The following is a 22776-nucleotide window of genomic DNA, read 5'->3' on the forward strand; positions in this document are numbered from 1 at the left end:
GTTTCTGTTTTTCTCTTTAATTAGTGTGATGAATGAGTATCTGAAACTTGTATGGTGTGAGGAGAGATTGTTTAACTAGGATATTCATCTGTCATTTCCGTTGATCAGCTGGTAGGAAATCAGGCTCACGTAGTAGCTGGGAACTCTACAAGTTCTTTTTTAATATTACACTTGTTTTCATCTTCAGTTTTAAATTACCACTCAGATGTAAAGCTCCTCATTGCGTAGCAGTGAGAAATTCACTATCTCTGACCATAGCCCACCTTACAAGCTTCTTGTAAGCAAATATCATATACAGTGGTACCTCGGATTAAGTACTTAATTCGTTCCGGAGGTCCGTTCTTAACCTGAAATTGTTCTTAACCTGAAGCACCACTTTGGCTAATGGGGCCTCCTCCTGCTGCCGCGCTTCCTGAGCAGGATTTCTGTTCTCATCCTGAAGCAAAGTTCTTAACCCGAAGTAATATTTCTGGGTTAGTGGAGTCTGTAACCTGAAGCGTATGTAACCTGAAACGTATGTAACCCGAGGTACCACTGTAGTAAGATAGTTACAAGTATGAATTAAAAGAGCAAGAGGAAATAAATCTTATTTGCGATACATGATTAAATGTATGATTAAATACATGATTATCCAGGATGGTCTAAGAATTTAAAACTTGTTGAAACAAATATCTGTAACTGTGTACTATATTGAGCCCAATGCTTTTTTTCTAGTAAAACAGTGGTTCTAATATAGGAGTTACAGAAAACTCATTAGCCAAAGAAGTGGATGTGACTTGTAAGGAAGCCAACACACTTTTACTGCAGCATTCATATACAAGAAAAGTTCCAACAGCAGATTGTTGCACTAAAATGTTCTTTAAGGAAATTGCCTTTAAAATGTCAGTATTAGGTACAGGAGAAAGAAAATGAGTGCCAGATTATATTCCTGGGAAATGGGAGGCCGAACCATGCATTTTCCCGCTTTATTTGCATTTCTTCCATTTTGCCTGTAACAGAGCACCTATGTCTTTTTCTGTTGTTCCATAGTTTATATGGAATCCAACAGAGTTCAAGGGACAATAATAAAACTGTGATATCTGCAGAATGATTTGGTTGCTGCTGATATGTCAATACCTTAGCTAGTCAAGCATATATTTCAAATAGCATGGGGGAAAGGGGAGTGTGATGACATAAAAGGGGTTCTGTGCCAGGGAAAGCAGATTAAGAGGACGCATAAAGTCAGACAAAACAGCTTGTAGAAGTATTTGTGTAAAAGCGGGACAAGGCTTTAAAACTTTTTTGGCAACTAGTGCCAGACACTTGGTGCTTAGTTTTCATAATATAATTGTTTCTTTGTCCATCCTACCCCTCCATTGCCATAAGACCAGTTATACTGCCAAAAGCAAAAAAACTCCCCATCTAATATATATATATATATATATATATATATGCTTTCGTAGATTTTCACGGGTACAGGAATGCAGGTTTTGGTGTCTTCGGGTGTCTTCCCGTGTAAGAGTTGGGGTGTCTAGGCGACGTTTCGACGAGGTCTCACTCGTCATCTTCAGGCTGGTGCTTACGGCTTCTTGTTACTGGAACAGAGCAGGATCTCAGTGTTTGAGTTCCTATAAATACTGTTGAGGGGGTGTGGTGTATTCTGGGCAGAGAGGAAGTTCCCAGGATAGTGTGACTTTTCTTCTTTTGTTCCTTAATTACTTGAGGGATATCTTGAGTGATTTCTTGAGTGATATTCTGAGTACCACTTAGGAGGGTCATTAAGAGTGGATTAGTTGCTAAAGCTTTCGTGTCTTGACCTCTTGAGCTTGTGAAGAGTTTTTCTGAGAAGATGGCTGTACTGCACTTAGTTGTGTTCTGGCTTGGCTTCGTGTATAGGGGCGAGCTGTGGTTTTGTGCCCTGTGCCAGTCAGATCTGTGTAGGGATTGCAGGGGGGTGTAGCATCCGGAGGTGCCACTATGGTTTGGCTACTGGATGGTGTCTGTAATTTATCTGTGGAGAGGGTCTGGGTTTGGGTCTGGTGTGGTTGATTGGTGATGGTGTTCTGTGTGCCTCTGGTTCTGGTGTCGGTTTTTGTGGGGAGGGCTAATTTCCAGATGTCTGGCAGGCGGGACGTGTCGTCACGCTTGTTCATGTTGTGAGGGTGTTTCTCTATCTCGATGGCTTCCATGATTATTCTCTTGTGGTGATGTTCCATGTTAAAGAGCAATTTGGAATCTGCAAAATTAATTTCGTGTCCTGTTTCTTTCATGTGTTGGAAAAGAGAGGAGGTTTTTTCTTCTTTTTTGACGGCATTCTTGTGTTCTGCGATACGTGCATTTATTCGTCTGTTTGTTTGTCCAATGTACGTGGCTGGGCAGACTTTGCAGGGTATTTCATAGACCCCTTGGTTTTCCAACTGGATTTTATCTTTGGGGTTTCTGAGGATATTGGCTATTTTTTGGTTGGTGCAAAAGGCTGTTTTGATATTGTGTTTATGGAGGATTTTGCTAATTTTATCTGTAGTGCCCTTGATATAAGGAAGGAGGGCCATGCCATTGTTTTCTTCTGTGTCTTGGTTTTTGGGGGGTGTTTCTTTTTGGATTAGCTTCGTAACCCTGTTTTGCTGGTATCCATTGGCGATTAACACATTTGAGAGATTCTGTAACTCAGTTGTCAAGTGGTCTTTGTCAGCCAGGCGTTTGGTTCTGGAGATGAGAGTCTTGGCTACGGAGTTTATTTGTGCAGGGTGGTGGTGTGATTGTGCATGTAAGTAGCGGTTGGTGTGTGTTTTTTTCCGGTAGATGGTGTGTCCTAGGGAGCCATCAGGTTTTTTGTAGATTAGGACGTCAAGGAAGGGAAGTTGGTTGTTGGCTTCTATTTCCATAGTGAATTGTATTTTGGGGTGTAGGCTGTTGAGATGTGTGAGGAAGCTATCTAGTTTTTCTTTCCTGTGTGGCCAAATTACAAAGGTGTCGTCAACATATCTGAGCCAAAGTTTGGGTTTGTGTTCTGACTTGTCTAAAGCATTGGTTTCAAAGTGTTCCATGTACAGATTTGCGATGACCGGTGAGAGGGGTGATCCCATAGGTGCTCCTTCTATCTGTTTGTATCTTTGTCCATTGTGGATGAAGTACGTGTTGGTTAGGCAGTGGTTGGTCAGGTCCAGGATGTATTCGGGGGGATTGTATTTGTTTTGGATGGCTGTCAAGGCTTCATTAATGGGCACTTGTGTGAAGAGAGATACAACATCGAAGCTCACAAGTAGGTCATCGGGATGTAGGTTTTGCTTCTTTATTGTTTCTATGAACTGGAAGGAGTTAGTAACGTGTGAAGCGATGGATTCTGCATAGGGCTGAAGTTGCTTAGCGAGAAATTTAGCGAGATTTTGTAGAGGTGAGCCTATGGAGCTGACTATTGGTCTGAGTGGTGTTCCTTCTTTGTGTATCTTGGGGAGACACCTTTGTAATTTGGCCACACGGGAAAGAAAAACTAGATAGCTTCCTCACACATCTCAACAGCCTACACCCCAAAATACAATTCACTATGGAAATAGAAGCCAACAACCAACTTCCCTTCCTTGACGTCCTAATCTACAAAAAACCTGATGGCTCCCTAGGACACACCATCTACCGGAAAAAAACACACACCAACCGCTACTTACATGCACAATCACACCACCACCCTGCACAAATAAACTCCGTAGCCAAGACTCTCATCTCCAGAACCAAACGCCTGGCTGACAAAGACCACTTGACAACTGAGTTACAGAATCTCTCAAATGTGTTAATCGCCAATGGATACCAGCAAAACAGGGTTACGAAGCTAATCCAAAAAGAAACACCCCCCAAAAACCAAGACACAGAAGAAAACAATGGCATGGCCCTCCTTCCTTATATCAAGGGCACTACAGATAAAATTAGCAAAATCCTCCATAAACACAATATCAAAACAGCCTTTTGCACCAACCAAAAAATAGCCAATATCCTCAGAAACCCCAAAGATAAAATCCAGTTGGAAAACCAAGGGGTCTATGAAATACCCTGCAAAGTCTGCCCAGCCACGTACATTGGACAAACAAACAGACGAATAAATGCACGTATCGCAGAACACAAGAATGCCGTCAAAAAAGAAGAAAAAACCTCCTCTCTTTTCCAACACATGAAAGAAACAGGACACGAAATTAATTTTGCAGATTCCAAATTGCTCTTTAACATGGAACATCACCACAAGAGAATAATCATGGAAGCCATCGAGATAGAGAAACACCCTCACAACATGAACAAGCGTGACGACACGTCCCGCCTGCCAGACATCTGGAAATTAGCCCTCCCCACAAAAACCGACACCAGAACCAGAGGCACACAGAACACCATCACCAATCAACCACACCAGACCCAAACCCAGACCCTCTCCACAGATAAATTACAGACACCATCCAGTAGCCAAACCATAGTGGCACCTCCGGATGCTACACCCCCCTGCAATCCCTACACAGATCTGACTGGCACAGGGCACAAAACCACAGCTCGCCCCTATACACGAAGCCAAGCCAGAACACAACTAAGTGCAGTACAGCCATCTTCTCAGAAAAACTCTTCACAAGCTCAAGAGGTCAAGACACGAAAGCTTTAGCAACTAATCCACTCTTAATGACCCTCCTAAGTGGTACTCAGAATATCACTCAAGAAATCACTCAAGATATCCCTCAAGTAATTAAGGAACAAAAGAAGAAAAGTCACACTATCCTGGGAACTTCCTCTCTGCCCAGAATACACCACACCCCCTCAACAGTATTTATAGGAACTCAAACACTGAGATCCTGCTCTGTTCCAGTAACAAGAAGCCGTAAGCACCAGCCTGAAGATGACGAGTGAGACCTCGTCGAAACGTCGCCTAGACACCCCAACTCTTACACGGGAAGACACCCGAAGACACCAAAACCTGCATATATATATATATATATATATATATATATATATGCAGGTTTTGGTGTCTTCGGGTGTCTTCCCGTGTAAGAGTTGGGGTGTCTAGGCGACGTTTCGACGAGGTCTCACTCGTCATCTTCAGGCTGGTGCTTTCGGCTTCTTGTTACTGGAACAGAGCAGGATCTCAGTGTTTGAGTTCCTATAAATACTGTTGAGGGGGTGTGGTGTATAGCCTCCAACGTTCTGGGCAGAGAGGAAGTTCCCAGGTTAGTGTGCCTTTTCTTCTTTTGTTCCTTAATTACTTGAGGGATATCTTGAGTGATTTCTTGAGTGATATTCTGAGTACCACTTAGGTGGGTCATTAAGTGTGGATTAGTTGCTAAAGCTTTCATGTCTTGACCTCTTGAGCTTGTGAAGAGTTTTTCTGAGAAGATGGCTGTACTGCACTTAGTTGTGCTCTGGCTTGGCTTCGTGTATAGGGGCGAGCTGTGGTTTTGTGCCCTGTGCCAGCCAGATCTGTGTAGGGATTGCAGGGGGGTGCAGCATCCGGTGTAATTTATCTGTGGAGAGGTCTGTAATTTATCTGTGGACAGATAAATTACAGACACCATCCAGTAGCCAAACCATAGTGGCACCTCCGGATGCTGCACCCCCCTGCAATCCCTACACAGATCTGGCTGGCACAGGGCACAAAACCACAGCTCGCCCCTATACACGAAGCCAAGCCAGAGCACAACTAAGTGCAGTACAGCCATCTTCTCAGAAAAACTCTTCACAAGCTCAAGAGGTCAAGACACGAAAGCTTTAGCAACTAATCCACACTTAATGACCCACCTAAGTGGTACTCAGAATATCACTCAAGAAATCACTCAAGATATCCCTCAAGTAATTAAGGAACAAAAGAAGAAAAGGCACACTAACCTGGGAACTTCCTCTCTGCCCAGAACGTTGGAGGCTATACACCACACCCCCTCAACAGTATTTATAGGAACTCAAACACTGAGATCCTGCTCTGTTCCAGTAACAAGAAGCCGAAAGCACCAGCCTGAAGATGACGAGTGAGACCTCGTCGAAACGTCGCCTAGACACCCCAACTCTTACACGGGAAGACACCCGAAGACACCAAAACCTGCATTCCTGTACCCGTGAAAATCTACGAAAGCAAATATATATATATATATATATATATATATATATATATATATATATATATATATTTCGCCAATCATAACGGAGTTATCTAGTATTATACAATACAGTATATGGAATTCATCCAGCTGAACAATGTGTGTGTTAAGGGGAATGAAAGTTGAGCGGTTAATGTACATAATAACTGGCTGTTGTACACATTCACAAGGTTTCATGGAGAATGTGCATCCATCAATTAAAAGGAAATTGTGCACATTTCCCAATCAGTATGTTCACATTCTTCGTGTCACCCGTTGAATGTCCACAATGGCTGGTGGTTATGCACATTAATCGCTTAATCTGAATTTCCCCAAACATATATTAACCACTTCTGCCCCAGTCAAGTGTTACTTCAAAAATTTAAATAAAGAATTGAACTCTTTGTTGGTACTTTGAATAGAACACCAGTTCACACTCTTTGTCCATCCAGATTGCTGGATGCTCTATTCTTACTAACTCTTCCTAATTCCAGGGTCCTACCTGACCTCTTTAACTAAAGATGCCAGAGTTTGTAACTAAGATCTTCTCATGCAAAGGATGTGCTATACCACCGAGCTATTTGTGGTCTATCCAACATTGGACATAAATAGGTATGATGCAGATTTCGCCTGCTATACCCAGTGTGTTGCCATTTCAAAACATGAAACAAGTGGACGTATTCAAAAAACACTTAAAAATATAGCACACTGTCCAACTTTGGGGATGGGAAAGCGGGACATCCGCACACACTTTCTGACACCACCACCCTGCCTGATCCACACAGTTTCAGGGACTTTATGCCATAGGAGAATATGATTAAAGTAATGTAATCCTTTGTTTTAGCATGGGCATGTCTAGAAGGTATCCAGCTCCATAGTTTATTATGCATCAGAGTGTCTTACTAGCCTAAACTAATTCTTGTTCTAGGAATTTTTTTTATCACATTGAATAGTGATTCATTCCATAGCTAATGTTTTGTTGAAGCATAACTTTTCTGTAGCATTCTCACATTCATAGTTACCGTACATGGATAGTATTTTTTAACTACCTTATGGGATTTCTCATAGCCCTAGCAGACACCTTTCCCAATTTAGTTCCTAATTTAATTCCTAATCTAGTGGCACTGGTAAATTATCCTGTGTTCATAGCAAACCCATACACAAAAAGAAGAGAAATAAACTATACTGTGCAATAGTTTATATTTGCATATAATGTACCTGGTGATCTGTGTCGGATAAAGCAAATGAAACAAAAGTAAAACTGTTGGCTGTCTTATATTGAAAGTTACAGTTCTATGTGAGGTTGGATTCAAATGAAATATTCTACCAGTTCTGACTTGTTTTGCCAACGTTTTCCTAGATGCTGAAGTCCATGCCAAGTTTGAATAACTCAGATCCAAACACAAGAACCATTCTGACAAATAACTGATAAAAATACTACCATTTGCCATGGTGAATTACCCAAAATCTGTTTTATGGATTTGTAAGGTGCATGCTCACCTTTGCAGTGAGGACAAGCATGATAAAGCAGGCTGCTATTTTTGTTCTGCCAATTGTAAATCTCTCTGATAACTTGGATAATCTAACTTCATACATTTGCTTTTAACTTTCTAATGTTTCAGATTAATGCATTAAAGCAGATATTTGCTAGGCTATTTTAAAACCAAGATATGTTGTTAACAGTAGATTATTCAGATTCAGAGAGTCTTAGAGAGCCTAGTGCTATGGCACATTAACAGTAAGCGTCTGAATGGAAAGCCAAACCATAAAAGATGGTGCTATCATTTACACATTGCTCTGTTTAGAGGTGGAGGAACATTTTCACTCCACAGTCCAGATCCTTATCAGGATTACTCTTGTGTGCCAGATTTGACAAATGCTCTAGGTTCCAACCTGTCAGTCACCTGGCTTCACAATGACTTAAGATGTAAGGTGATTTGAAGTTCTGAAGTTGGTACTTCAAAGCGCATTGCAAATTGCTGCTAAAATGAAGGCGGGAAAATCCATTTTCACAGGAGCAAGGTAGTGCTGGACATATCCTATATACCAGGGGTGGCCAACTCCCAAGAGACTGCGATCTACTCACAGAGTTAAAGACTGGCAGTTATCTACCCTCCATTTTTTGGATTCAGTTCTAAGTTGTTGAGCTTTTTTTAGGAAGGAAAGCCCTATTTTGGGGGCTGCGGGGCAAAAATGATGAGCTTTTTTTAAGGGAACCAAACTTGTTGAGCTTCTTTGCAGGGGGCCCATGATCTACCTGTTGGATGCGCCTGCTATATGCATTGGGTGCATGAAACACACCTGGAACTCTGATGAGTCTCTTCCCTTCTTGCTATCCCTACATATCCTGCTTTGCTAGGAAGGAACAGGGGGGAAGGAATACAATAATGGAAGCAGAATCAAACAAGTGCTGGCTTTCTAAATTTCAAAAGGGAAAGTAGCTATTTTGCTGTAATATTTGAAATCTTGTGGCCTCAAAGATGGCCTAACCCGTGATTTGCTAACCTGGTGACTTCTAGATGTTTTGAACTACAGGTCCCATTATCTATAACAATAGGTCACATTAGCTAAATCTGAACTGCAGTTGAAAACATCTGGAGCACACCATGTTAGGGAAGGCTGACATAACCTAATGAAGCTTTCTTCATTCCATTTTTACAAACTTCAGACTTTTACCCTGCTCTATTTCTGTCCACTTTTGTTTTTTGCTTAACATCTAGTGTGATTAGCTGGAAGGGTTGCTCATTTTTTGTGATATTTGCGAGTGGTGCCTCGCAAGACTCGCAAGATACTTGCGAGTGGTGCCTCGCAAGACGAAATTAATCCGTTCCGCGAGTCTCTTTGTCTTGCGTTTTTTTCGTCTTGCGAAGCACAGCTATTAGCGGCTATTAACGGCTTAGCGGCTTTAAGAAAAAGGAAACAAACTCGCAAGAACTCGCAAGATATTTCGTCTTGCGAAGCAAGCCCATAGGGAAATTCGTCTTGCGGAACGACTCAAAAAACGGAAAACTCTTTTGTCTTGCGCGTTTTTCGTCTTGCGATGCATTTGTCTTGCGAGGTACCACTGTAGTTGGTATAATAAAGGACCTCCTCTTACTTTCACATTTTCCTGTTAATGAACCAAGATGGCTTCCCGCCATTTTGCTCAACATTTAAATTAGACTATTAGTCACAAGTTGCCCCCTAATACTGCTTTTCTTCTTTGCTCCCCCTTCTTGTGCATTAAGTCTTCATTGTGTGCTCCATTGTCAATTCCAACCTGATCTGTTAACTTAGTGGCTGAACAATAACTAAAGTATAATACTTAAACTTCGGTGGTTGTGTTGGTTTCACAGAAACAGAACTGGCGAGAGAGGCTTTAATTGGACCTAATAGTTTAAAGCTGTGAAAGCTTTTTAATTTCACTGAATGCTTCATTAAGCACAATGAATATTCAGAGCATACAAGGACAGCATGGGTATTTTTAAAAAAGGTTTCGCCTTCAGTAGTTTCTGAAGCCAAAAGCCTTGCATCACTGATAATTAGATTTCCTCTTGGCCATAGGTGGGTGTTCCCTGCTAATTCTTTAGATGCATTGATGGCTTACCACATGGCACTCTGCCCACGTGGTTACATTACAAGCAGCCACTTACATGGATGCCTGCAGGTAGAAATGGGCTTTAGGGGAGATGAGAGCAAAGAAGAAGAAGAAGAAGAAGAAGAAGAAGAAGAAGAAGAAGACCAAGCCCACTCTGGGTGGCTTACAGCACGTAAAAAAAAGTAAAGCATTAGACATTAAAAAAAATCCTGATACAGGGTTGCCTTCAGATGTCTTCTAAAAGTCAGATAGTTGTTTATTTCCTTGACATCTGATGGGAGGGTGTTCCACAGGCCGGGCACCACTATGGAGAAGGCCCTCTGCCTGGTATATATAGAAGCCACATGCCTTGAAATTGTTTTGGGAGGATAAGATGTGCTATTAGCTACCTCTTAAGCATTATCTGCATGCTATTCTCCAGCTGAAATTTATAACCATGGCCCAGCAGTTGCTGCTGCCATGAATGCTAGAAGGAAGGCCACTCCCTGCTGCAATGCCCATTTCCACCTGGCCTAGGGGGTGGGACCCACACTCACCCTGAACAGCTAAAAGGCTCCTGGGAGGACGCTGGAAGATTGCTCCATGAGATCTCACCAAAAACTGGTTCTGCTGCTGGCACTGCTTCTTTGCTAGGGGTGGCTGGGGGGCCCTTGTGGCGATGGACACTCTTCGGCTTCTGCCTCCTAAGGAAGCTGCTTCAGCCCACCTTATTTGTCAGTGAAATAAATCTTAAAATGAGAATGATTGAACTAAGGCTGCAAATTCTAGCAAAATTTAATGCAAATGGATGGACCGCCGGCTCTTTGTTAGGCTATGATGCCTGTCTACTTGCAAAAAAACAAAACCAAAAGAAGTGATGATTGCTGTACTGAGTAATTTTGTGATCATCCATTGTTCAACCACTTTGTGCTATTTTCATTCATGTCCAGAATAAGAAGAAAAATAGGGTGGTCGTTGGGTCTATATTTAGTACACTTGCTGTTACATTTGGTAATAATATCAATATAATAAATAAATATTTGCAGTCCTAACTTTAAAATCATTTGGGTTTGACATATCTTAAAGATCTAATAGTACATATATGGCAATATGTGCATATTTTCAAAAAATATTTCTGCTATGCAGCCTATCCAATAGTTTATTACACCAGTCTTTTTATAAGTCTAGTGAATTATGTGTCTCAGTTGGAATTCTCCTCTTAGTAGAAAACATGCACATTCTTCATCAGATACTGGCCTTTTATAGTAGCAGAAAGACACTGGTGTGCACTTGCTCTCCATGTTCTCTCTGCTATCTCACATGTTGGTTCTCTACATTTGCACAACTTGCTCCTGAACTGTGGGATTCAGGACCGCCACAATATAGCCCCCCCCCCCCAATCTTCTAAAAGAGATAAAACCCTATTATTAAGCAGTGCTATTAAGCACTTGCTACATATTTCTCAATAGTTACGGTACAGGTAAAATTCAGAGACTTGCTTCCTATAACTCAAATTAGCAATTTTACTATGCATTCGGCCATGCAGTCTCTGTCCAACAATCATATCCTGAGATGCAAGTGCTTGAATGGGTGAGTCTTTCAGTGGTGCTTACTTCAAAATAAGTGTACTTGGCACTGGAGTCTTTGAAAGTTAGGTACAGTATATAATGCCTTGTAGAATTATTGCAAATGTAACATTCCATGAATATATGGCATGCTATGTTTTGCTAGGCACTAAAAATTACGTTTCAAGTAAAAAAGGTTCATTCTGGCAAATGGTAAAAGTTACACAAGGGAGGATATGCCTGTCAGTCATTAAACAGGATGATTAAATAGGTGACAGTACTAAAAATGTGACTGAAGAGAAATTAACACCAATCTCTCCCTGTTTTTCTTTCTTCTTTCAGTTATTTGCCACCTTCCTTGCATGAATGGAGGCCAGTGTAGTTCAAGAGATAAGTGCCAGTGCCCTCCTAATTACACTGGTAAACTTTGTCAGATCCCAGTACAGAGTGGCAGCGCTCCAAAATTTTATCATAATCCTCAGCAAGCAAACAAGGCGGTGGGATCGCATGTCATCCATTCCACGCATACTTTACCACTGACTATGCCTGGGCAGCAAGGAGTAAAAGGTAAATGATTTTCCCTATTGGCTGTGGTTTTACTTTTTTTAATTTTGGCTGCCAGACTACCAGAGACAGTCATAACATCTGTCCACATAGCTTTAAACATAGCTGAAATTCTGAGCCTATCTGAATGACAGAATACTATTTTCCTTAGAAAGTTCAGAGAATTAAAAGGAACAGTTCTTGAAAGGCTGTTTGATAAGGTATTTTCATTCATTCTGAAGCGAAAAAATCTCACTTTCAAAATGGAACTGACATCCAAGATGTTATCCCTGTCTCTTTTAAGAAAATATATTTTCCTTCTGTTTGCCTTTTTATTATCTTGGTTGTCAGATAGGAATCCAGGGATATATGAGAGAGACCATATGAAAGCACCCTATTTGCTTTGATCATTTAAAATTGGTTGAACATTGCTGGATGGTCATAGTAGGTCAAAAGGGCACTTAGATTATAGCTACTAGTTGACAGCTGTGATGTCATTTTTGTATGCAAGATTGAAGCTACAATATTACCCAGAGAAGAGTCTATACTTAACACTGAATTTTTAAAGCAAGTCAGCAGCTGTTGATTAAAATAATCCTGCTCTCCCAGTGAATATTAAGGCTGCTAATCACAAAAACTTTTTTTTTTAGAGTAGCTAGGGGTGTCTTAGCCATAGAGGCTAGTGGCATGGGGCGCCACGGCACCAAGTTCTGGAGGGTGCCAGGGAAGAGGCGGAGGCTGGATGTGGTGCCTCCTGGCATCAGCTCGCCGCCCTCGCCCGCCACCGCCATCCTGTGCCGCGCCCGGAGCCGTCGCCCTCCAGCCGCTACCTGCCTGGAGGGAAATGTGGGGGTGGGGGGCACCGGAGGGATCCTTGCACCACGGCGCCAGATATGCTTAAGACGGCCCTGAGAGTAGCCATCCCTGCTCTTTCATGTAGCTAGTGCTATTTTTCTCTTTGTTTTGGGATTTCACAGACTTCTCAGTTCAGGTAGATCAACAGCTACTCTGGGGCTCAAATGACAGGTTCAAGTGACAGATGGGAGCCCACCCATTTTTCCTCCAGTTGTGAATCAGAGGTTCCAATAGAGTCTCTGTAGATGCATGCATCTAGGACAGGCTTCCTCAGCCTTAGATGTTTTGACACTACAATTCCCATCATCCCTAACCACTGGTCCTGCTATGTAGGGATCATGGGAGTTGTAGGCCAAAAACATCTGGATTAGGATTTGATATCCCGCTTTATCACTACCCAAAGGAGTCTCAAAGCGGCTAACATTCTCCTTTCCCTTCCTCCCCCACAACAAACACTCTGTGAGGTGAGTGGGGCTGAGAGACTTCAGAGAAGTGTGACTAGCCCAAGGTCACCCAGCAGCTCCATGTGGAGGAGCGGAGACGCGAACCTGGTCCCCCAGATTACGAGTCTACCGCTCTTAACCACTACACCACACTGGCTCTCTGGAGGGCCAAAGTTGAGGAAGCCTGATCTAGGAACACACCTGCTTCCTCACTGTCACAGTGGGGATCCACTTCATTTTACCCCCCTCTTGCTGCCCCTGGGCCAGTCCATTTCATCCCCTAATTTTTTGTATTGGCGGAGCTTAACAACAACCATCCTTGTTTGGAGATTTTCTATACTTTCCCTTCTGTTTCTTTTTCCAGTGAAATTTCCTCCTAACATTGTGAACATCCATGTGAAACATCCCCCTGAAGCTTCAGTGCACTTTCACCAGGTTTCAAGGATTGATAGCACATCAACAGGACAGAAGGCAAAGCCATCGCAATCAGGACATTCCCAGGTTTCTTATCAAAGTCTACCATTTCAGAAGACCCAGAAAGTGCCTTCAACCTACTCTCACCAGCATCCTATTTCGCATGTGTATCCTATTTCTGCTAAAACCCAGCTTGGGCGATGCTTTCAGGAGACTATAGGGACACAGGTAAGAAATGTAAATATTATTGGTAAGTGAATCAGTTGGTAACCCAATCATGTTTTAGAACTTATGTCTGAATACAAATGTTTACTATAGGTTTCATAAAAGTCTAAAGGTTTGGGTTCTAGCAGGCTTTCCTTCAGGAGAGAGTTCCTAACTAAGAAACCTCTGCTGTTTGCTGTTGGTGATTTAACTTATTGGGCAAATGGTTTAGGGCTTATCCTGGGGGCGTGGGTGTTTTTTATTAAGCATGTTAATTCACATAAATTAGACAAAGTTGCTTTTGAAGTACAATGGGTCCGGTCCAAATCTGACTCTTTTGAATGAGGTTCTCTTCAGTGGATTGAATTATTCTATGAAGCGTACTTACTGGTATCACTGCAGCTGACAAAGCATCAGCTTTATGTACATACAACTTTGAGAGATGAATTGGAATCTGCTGCTGTTGATCCTTCCAGAAAGGCTGTAGGGACTGGACATTCTGAATGGGAATATATGATGCCTGAAATTGTTACTCTGTTTGCTCTTAGATCTGGGAAGAATGTGATACCAGCATTTAACCTACTATTCTATGAATTGCGTTAATTAACCTTGAATAGTCTTGAAGAGTATAATTCTTGGTTTAGAGCAGGAATGAGGAGCCCATAGCCTTCCAGTTGTTGTTGAACAACTCCCACCATCCCTACTAACTGGTCCTGCTGGTGTGGCAGATAGGAGTTGGAGTCCAAAATCATCTGGAGGGCCAGGGGGTCTGCAACATTTTTGTAGAAGACCTTAATACTATTAATCTTTTGAACCCCTTGAATCTCAGTGCACAGCTCAGAGTATTAATATCATCATAAAGCTTAGAGTATTACAATCAGAGGTTATTATTCCGTAGCATTTATATTCAAAAGAGAAGAAAAGAGGGGAGAAGAGAAAATAAGAGCTTAAGAAAGAGAAGTCGGAAATGGGGGAAATAGAATAAGATTTACTGGAAAGTCCCAGTATGAACTTCACCATCATCTCACTATCCAATTGCCATCTTGATGCATGTTTACGGAATACATCTGGCACAAAGTAAGCCCTGGGCTTGAAGCCAATGTTGGCTCTGTGAAAGTACCCAAAGGAAAAAAAATGGCAAAGAATAAAGAGGCTACGATAGGGGAAACTAAAGAGAGAATATAGAGATGAGCAGGGAGGGAAGAGAACTTGTTTTGAACATTTTATTCATTAATTCCAGAAGGGCAATTTAAGCTATTTAAAAAAAAGAAAAATTGGCATACTGCAGGTAGGCCTAAAAGCCAGGTGTTCAATAGCAACAACATGGGCCATATTTGCCATGTCAGAATTCATTTTGTGGATTTGATTTTGCTCTTCCAGTTTTTTAAGTGCTGTTGTTACTGAACTAAATTCCTTTTTTTGGGGGGGGGGGTAAGCAAATCCTATTATATATGATATATAGTAACCTCTTCACACCTAAACATATATAAATTTATTATTACTTTAGAAGAGTAATCTCTCACACATGGATACTGATCCAAAACTCCAAGAGTGCTCCAAAATGTTTACATGGATTCGTAATCCCCTTCACTGTGCAGCTCTGTGTGCAATTGGGGGTATATGGAGATGGTCTGACTGTTGCAAAAACTGGAGAGCACAGCTCCCACATATATCAACAAAAATATTAATGGTGCATCAATATGTACAGCTAAATCTGTTTACAGTTGCAGTCAGACAAATATTGTAGATATTGTATAGTGAAAAATAATCAGGACAGATGAAAGTAAATGCTTCTTAAGACAGCACATAAGTAAACTAGAATTCACTACCTCAAAAGGTAGTGATGTCCACCAATTTGGGAAGGCTCTAACAGGGATTAAAAAAAAGTATTCATGAGGGATAAGGCTAGTCATGATGCCTAGATATATATTACCTCACAGACACTGGAGGAGAGAGAAGTAGTAATATAAACCTTGATTTACAAGTGGCTGTGAAGTACCTAGTGACTGTGACCAATTTCCCTATCATTTTGCCAGTTCCAGTCCTTCTGGTTTGACTACTTTGGTGGATCCACTCTTACAATCAAGAATCACAGGGTTGGAAAGGACCCTGAGAGAACATCCCACCAAACCCCAATGTTCTATCAAGTTCTATAGTTGTAACAATCCATTGAAGGCTCTGAAGCACTGAGCTCTTTAAGAAAATTTATCTTTGAATTCCTCTCCTTAGTTTCAACTGTTTAGCTATGGTATGCAGAGTGTGAACAGAAGATTCTACGTAAACACTTCCTGTGTGAGCTCACTCAATCACTGCTTTAGCTTTTTGCAGTGGACCTTTGCGTCCTAGTACAGTGGTACCTCGTGTTACAGACGCTTCAGGTTACAGACTCCGCTAACCCAGAAATAGTACCTCGGGTTAAGAACTTTGCTTCAGGATGAGAACAGAAGTCGCACAGCAGCGGCACAGCAGCAGCGGGAGGCCCCATTAGGTAAAGTGGTACCTCAGGTTAAGAACAGTTTCAGGTTAAGAACAGACCTCCAGAATGAATTAAGTTCTTAACCCGAGGTACCACTGTATCCTAGGATTCCTGTTGCCAACAATATAGTAAACTAGAATACCTGTAATTTTGCTTAGTTTTATCTATAATGTCTTGAATTTTATTTTTAAAAATCTGACACTTCTAGACAGTGAATAGAGTGCATGCAAATTCCGTAACTTTGCACCGCATACTTCATAGAATTAAGGAGAACTTAAATATTGAAGAAGGGTGATCTGAAAGCTGTAAGAAGCGCAGGGATTTAGTTTTGGAAACTTTCCATTACCACCCTGACTCTGGTCTTCTGCCCCAATTAATTGCTCTAATAGCATTTAAATTTGATCCAGAACTTTTCATGTGATCTTCTAGAATATTTTGGTTTTGTGTGTAATGAGAGAAATCCCAAATTCTATTTGTATTACCTTGAGACCATTTTAATATTAATATCTTACTAAGATTTGGATGACTTCTCAAGATAAACAGATGAATTTATTTTCTTGACATATTTAATACTTGCTCTGATGCAACTGGTGGGAACATATATGGGTTACCAACCCCACCTCCCCATTTTGTATTCATTTAATGTAATCACTTCAAATGTTTATATCTGGGCTGGGTAATCTCCATAATACTACTTTGCTCAGCAGTTGTCAGTGTTTATGTATTTCCTTGCATGGTGGATTTCTTAAGTTAGATTCGGTGCTCAAAAATGTTTTATTAATTACTTTGGGATCAGAGGTGATTTTACTGTCTGCAAACGAGACTGGTAATATAATGCATGTGTATGTCTTGGCAAAGTATATAATCTATTGCAAGACCGGATTAGTCTTGTGACTTCTATCCAGCATTACAAAAGTGTTGTGTTTATTAGATTCTTAATTTATATAATGTGTTGTAAATATATAGTCCTGTGTCTGAAGACATTAGTACTATTTCAGTTTGTGCTTATATTCTGTAACAATCTTAACTCCCGTTTGGATGATCTAATTTGGATATTTCCAGTCTTCAAGTATTAGAAACCATCCATGATATTGTATAATATTTTGATGGACTGTATTCTGTGTCATTCTTAAACACGAGTTTCCTTTTTCCTTCTGTAAACAAGAGTTATTTATTTAAAGCATCTTTGCCCTAGTATTCAGCCTATGCAAGGGACCCAGCACAGTTTACCAACATAAGAGAGTCACTGCCCTCAGGCTTGCAATCTAAAATATGGTGCAGAAGGAAAAAGGATTGGGAGGGAGAAGCAAATCCCAGAAAGCAAGGAAATATAAACTTAAATAATTATGGCCTTTAGTAACCTGCTTGGTAATTCAGCAGGTGATGGAAGCCATTACATTTTAACACTCTACAATTCATCTGTGATTAATCTAAAAGAAATGAAAAGCAAACTTTTTATTTCCTTAATCTGACCATGAGTTCTAGTGGTTCTTTTGCCTGTTTCCCTTGATTTTATCCTTATTCTACCCCCTTCCTGCTGAAAAACGAGACACACGTAGATTTCTGCTTCTGGCATAGTTTCAGATAGAGCTTTCAGGAATAATCAGCACTCTTCATCTATTAAAATCACAACCACTCCAAGGCAGAACTTTAAAATGTAAAGCCTAATGTCTTGGTCAAATACTTCTGTTACTACTGTATGTTCTCCACATGTGGGGAAAAACACCTCTGTACAGGAGGAAAACGTGTTGCTTCTTAGCTCAAGGTCGCTGTGTGCCGCTGTCCAAATTACACTTGTACCAGAGAGTGTTTGTCATGACATCCTATTTGACTTTGATCTCCCTGCTCTAAGGCAGTGCCTGTTCAATCAGTTTTGCCTTGGATTCCATTTGGGAAGAAGGGTTGCACAACAAAATGGTTTGCTAGGAGACTAGGTAAAGGTAAAGGGACCCCTGACCATTAGGTCCAGTCATGGACGACTCTGGGGTTGGGGAGCTCATCTTGTTTTATTGGCCTAGGGAGCCAGCGTACAGCTTCCGGGTCATGTGGCCAGCATGACTAAGCCACTTCTGGCGAACCAGATCAGCGCACGGAAACGCCGTTTACCTTCCCGCCGGAGCGGTTCCTATTTATCTACTTGCACTTTTATGTGTTTTCAAACTGCTAGGTTAGCAGGAGCAGGGACCAAGCAACGGGAGCTCACCCTGTCGCGGGGATTCAAACCGTCAACCACCTGATCGGCAAGCCCTAGGGTCTGTGGTTTAGACCACAGCGCCATCCGCATCCCTTGCTAGGAGACTGTCTTGATGCAATACTGTTAAAATTATTACTCCCGTCTGGTGTAGAATGTGTATGGAGAAGACGTTGGCTAGAGCACATGTTGCACAGGCAGTTGTGCATAGAAAGAATTACAGTTAGAAACCAAACCCACAGAGGCAGGTTTGTATAAAATTAAGAAATGTTAGACAGTATGCCATTTGGTATGGAGTCAATTATTCACCGCATTTGATTAGTGCCAAGACAGCACCAAATGCATATTCTTTTCATTGGATTCTTATCCTGTTCCACAAAGTCAGGCTGCACTTGAATAAGTGAGCTGTTCATAAGAAAACCCATTTGAATACTTTCCCTAAGTCTTGCAGTTTCATTTTAAAATTAGAATTTTAATGCTTCTTCCACCCTGCCCACTCCATCTTTGTTCAGTATTCTGGGATAAATTGGGTAATTCCACCCACAAAAGTTGGTAGTGGAGCAGTGGAAAGGAACTATGTGAGAATAATGCTGATCACACATCCACTTAGATAAGTCGGTATAGCATTGCAGCTTAGCATTGCAACACCACCATTTGTGGTGTTGGTGACATCGATATTTTATCTAATTATTTGTTGAAATTTCCCCTGACTGTGATAAATTTCTTTCTGCTCCATTGAAGGGAAATGATAATTAGCCACGTTATTAAATTCAGGGGGTTGTTGGCAAATGATGCCAACAGAATTATACAGAAGTTGGCTACTTTTGCATTAGCTCAAACTGCAAGTGGACCTTGTTAATTCCTAAACAGTCATACCTCGGGTTACAGACACTTTGGGTTGCGCGATTTTGGGTTGAGCACTACGCCGAACCCGGAAGTACCGGAACAGGTTACTTCCGGGTTTCCGCGCTTTGCACATGCGCAGAAGCGCTGAATCATGACCCATTCGTGCGCAGACACGGCACTGCCGGTTGCGGACTCTGCGGGTTGCGAATGTGCTTCCTGCATGGATCACGTTCACAACCTGAGCGTCCACAGTATACTTGACTTGTCTATTACCTGATTCTTCTGATATGGAAGGTTTCTTTGTGTTGGTTATTGATAGAACAACAGGTGTGCTCTCATTTGTGTGTGTGGTAGATGCTTTTTTTAAAAAAAAATACTGTTTATGCTTTGCACTAAATGTTTATGCTCATTAGTAAGCTGTAGTTTCTGAGTGAAACAAATAATTAGATCTGAACTGTGCATTCATAATCAATATGATCTATGGATGCTGCAGTACAGAACTGACAAGATGGTAACATGCTGGCTGTTACCTCAAATCACTAAACTTGTATTAAACATCTTTTAAGGGCTGGCTAAGACAAATAGCTGTGTTGAAACTGCTCCTGGATTTGCCATTATAGATTGCAGGTACAGAATCAAATGACTGATTTATTCCCCATAGAATAATATAGTGCTTTACACAGAGGGATTGTGTCAGTCAGCACTGGATTGTTCCTTACACATTATTTTTGAATTATAGTTTTATATTAGGGATGGATAAATCTGACCCTTTTGCTTTCTAGATTTCTCATTTTTCTAACTTTACTTCACCCCTTTTCGACATCTGTTTGTGATTTAAATTTTTTAGAAGTCTGCATGAAAATTTCTATGCACTTTCAGACGCATGTCACCTAATAAACAGTTTTTTTGGATGTAGATTTCCCTAATAGAAGGCATTTTTCCACATTTTGCTGTGTGAAGCTTTCTGTAATACACACATTTTTGGATGCTTTATATGGTTGGAGAAGGACATTAAAAAAAATTGAGTGCAAATTTTGAAGGATACCTGTGTTTAGTTTGTGTATTACCGGTATTTTGGAAAGTATGAATTAGGTAGGCTTACATTTAAATGTGAAATAAACAAATTTCTTCCCATTCCCCATTTTGTGTTGAACTGCATAATTATTTTTATTGAATTGTCTGTTTCTGCCTACTGATATTGTCATATGATTATATTGGTAACAGTTCATACTTGTGAATCACTTTGAGTGCATCTTTGTTTTGGAAAAGCAGCATACAGATATCAAATCAAATGAATGGTTCTTGGTTTCGAGGGATGTTGAGAAGAATGAAGTGCATAGGGCCAATGGGGAATTGGAATTCAAAAGCAGAAATTGAGAACACAACATTTCTGTGCCATCAGTTTGTGAGTTTCTCAGTTCATTTAGTATTGGGATGTGTGGGTGTGGGTTTGTGTGTGAGAGAGAATATAGGGTTGGAGGTTAAAAAAAATGAATAAGAGGAAAGGAAACTGCTTTGGGATGGTACTTCCTTTTCGTGCAGGTGTACAGCATTTTTCTTTGTTGGAGTCTTGATGTGTTTCCTTTAAGGAGGCAGCACAGTGTTTCATATTTTAAAATTTGTTGGCTGTCATACAGTTTGTTGGCACTGGAAAATGTATTTGCAGCAGCAGCTATGATCCAAAAGTAATTCAATTGTAGTCCACAGGCTGGTTTTTTCCGTACCATTAAGAATATTGGTCAACTCCATGCCTATACTTTGAGTCTTTTTGGAAGCCAAGAAGTCTGGCAGCTTAGAGCACTGGTCAACTGAGTCTTATTAAAAGCAAGCAAACAAGCAAGTTTATGTTTCTTTTCCTTGACTCCCTCCCCTTTCAGCTGCTTTTCATTTTAATTCTAATAAAAATGCCTTTATTATGACATACAATATCTTGTTATTCCTCAAAATATGTTTATAGCGTCAGTGATACAGACAATAAAGTTTGTACTGCTAATGTGTGCCCTATTAATTTTCCACATGATTAATGAGTGTTGAAATTGTTATGGGACGCTTGAATGTAGGAGAAATATAATTTAATACATATGTCTACCATGTGTCAAGAGTTTATGTATTAAGGCTCAGTTTTTTAAAAAAATTCAATATATTTGCATCTGTTTGGCTATAATTGCTGAATTTGGGTGTAGCCACTGATATTGCTTAAATTGGATAGTATTAATTTAATTCACTTAATGCAGGGGTTTTCATTACTGAGGACCACACAATTTACTTAGGCTGCAGCACCTGCTATGTTGTAGAGACCAATGCAGGAGCGACATGTTTTGTAACTAAGACAGTTTGTATGCAATTTTATGCAGATACCAGATGCTAAACAGTAATAATAATAATAATAATAATAATAATAATAATAATAATAATAATAATAAATTTTTTAATTTATATCCCGCCCTCCCCAGCCGAAGCCGGGCTCAGGGCGGCTAACAACAATAAAACAGTACAAAAGTACAGCATAAACAACACTCTAAAATCATTCATTATAAAATTAATTAATTCAAGCCACTGGCAACCATTGGGCCAGAGCTCCGCGAAGATTGCTGAGGGAGGGAGTCAGGCTGTGCCCTGGCCAAAGGCCTGGTGGAACAGCTCTGTCTTGCAGGCCCTGCGGAAAGATGTCAAGTCCCGCAGGGCCCTGGTCTCTTGTGAGAGTGTTCCACCAGATCGGAGCCACAGCCGAAAAAGCCCTGGCTCTAGTTGAGGCCAGCCTAACTTCTCTGTGGCCTGGGACCTTAAAGATGTTTTTATTTGAAGACCGTAAGTTTCTCTGTGGGGCATACCAGGAGAGGCGGTCCCGTAGGTACGAGGGTCCTAGGCCGTATAGGGCTTTAAAGGTTAAAACCAGCACCTTAAACCTGATCCTGTACTCCACCGGGAGCCAGTGCATCTGGTATAGCACCGGGTGAATGTGATCTCGCAGCGAAGACCTCGTAAGGAGTCTCGCTGCAGCATTCTGCACCCGCTGGAGTTTCTGGGTCAGTCTCAAGGGCAGTCCCACGTAGAGCGAGTTACAATAATCCAGTCTGGAGGTGACCGTCGCATGGATCACAGTGGCTAGGTCAGGGCGAGAGAGTAGCTGGTTGATGTGCTTATTCTACAGCATCCTTATCTGGAATTTTTTGTTCTTGAACAGAAAAAAAACCCTCAGTTATTGAATCAGGATTTGGTTTTTGATTAAAGATGTGAGCTCCATGATAATATCTATAGGAGCACTGTTCCAAAGCTGTGGTCCGCATAAAAACTAAACACATATGAGCCACGCCCACTTCGACCTGTGGTGTGGCAGCACACCTACACTTTGGAATCTCCTGCCTATTGACACCAGGCAACTGCCTTTGCTGTATTTTTTTCAGCACCTTGTTAAAACATTATTGTTTAAGTTTATTGAGACATGTAGAAGTTACATGTGTATCTTCTGAGGATTTCAATCATCTTTTGAATGTTTTAAAATACCTCTTTTAATGGTTTCTTCTCATGAATATTTTATACTTTTGTAAACCACTTAAGAGTTTTTCTAATAATCAATACATAAATTTTGTTAAGTAAAATGAATAGCTGTGG

The 22776-nt window shown here is 40.9% G+C and overlaps 1 protein-coding gene across 16 annotated transcripts in view; it reads left to right on the plus strand.

The window, feature by feature from the left end:
- The window catches only part of LTBP1 (latent transforming growth factor beta binding protein 1), a 217664-nt gene that overhangs the window by 87118 nt on the left and 107770 nt on the right, over positions 1-22776 (plus strand). For all 16 annotated transcript variants that reach the window (XM_083497058.1, XM_083497044.1, XM_083497052.1 and 13 more), the window contains 2 exons: positions 11535-11759; positions 13398-13675. In XM_083497058.1, the coding sequence (XP_083353184.1) occupies positions 11535-11759; positions 13398-13675 (503 nt within the window). The remainder of the gene's footprint in view (positions 1-11534; positions 11760-13397; positions 13676-22776) is intronic.

This window comes from Podarcis liolepis (genome assembly GCF_965112155.1).
Source record: "Podarcis liolepis genome assembly, chromosome: 3".
Classification (NCBI taxonomy): domain Eukaryota; kingdom Metazoa; phylum Chordata; class Lepidosauria; order Squamata; family Lacertidae; genus Podarcis; species Podarcis liolepis.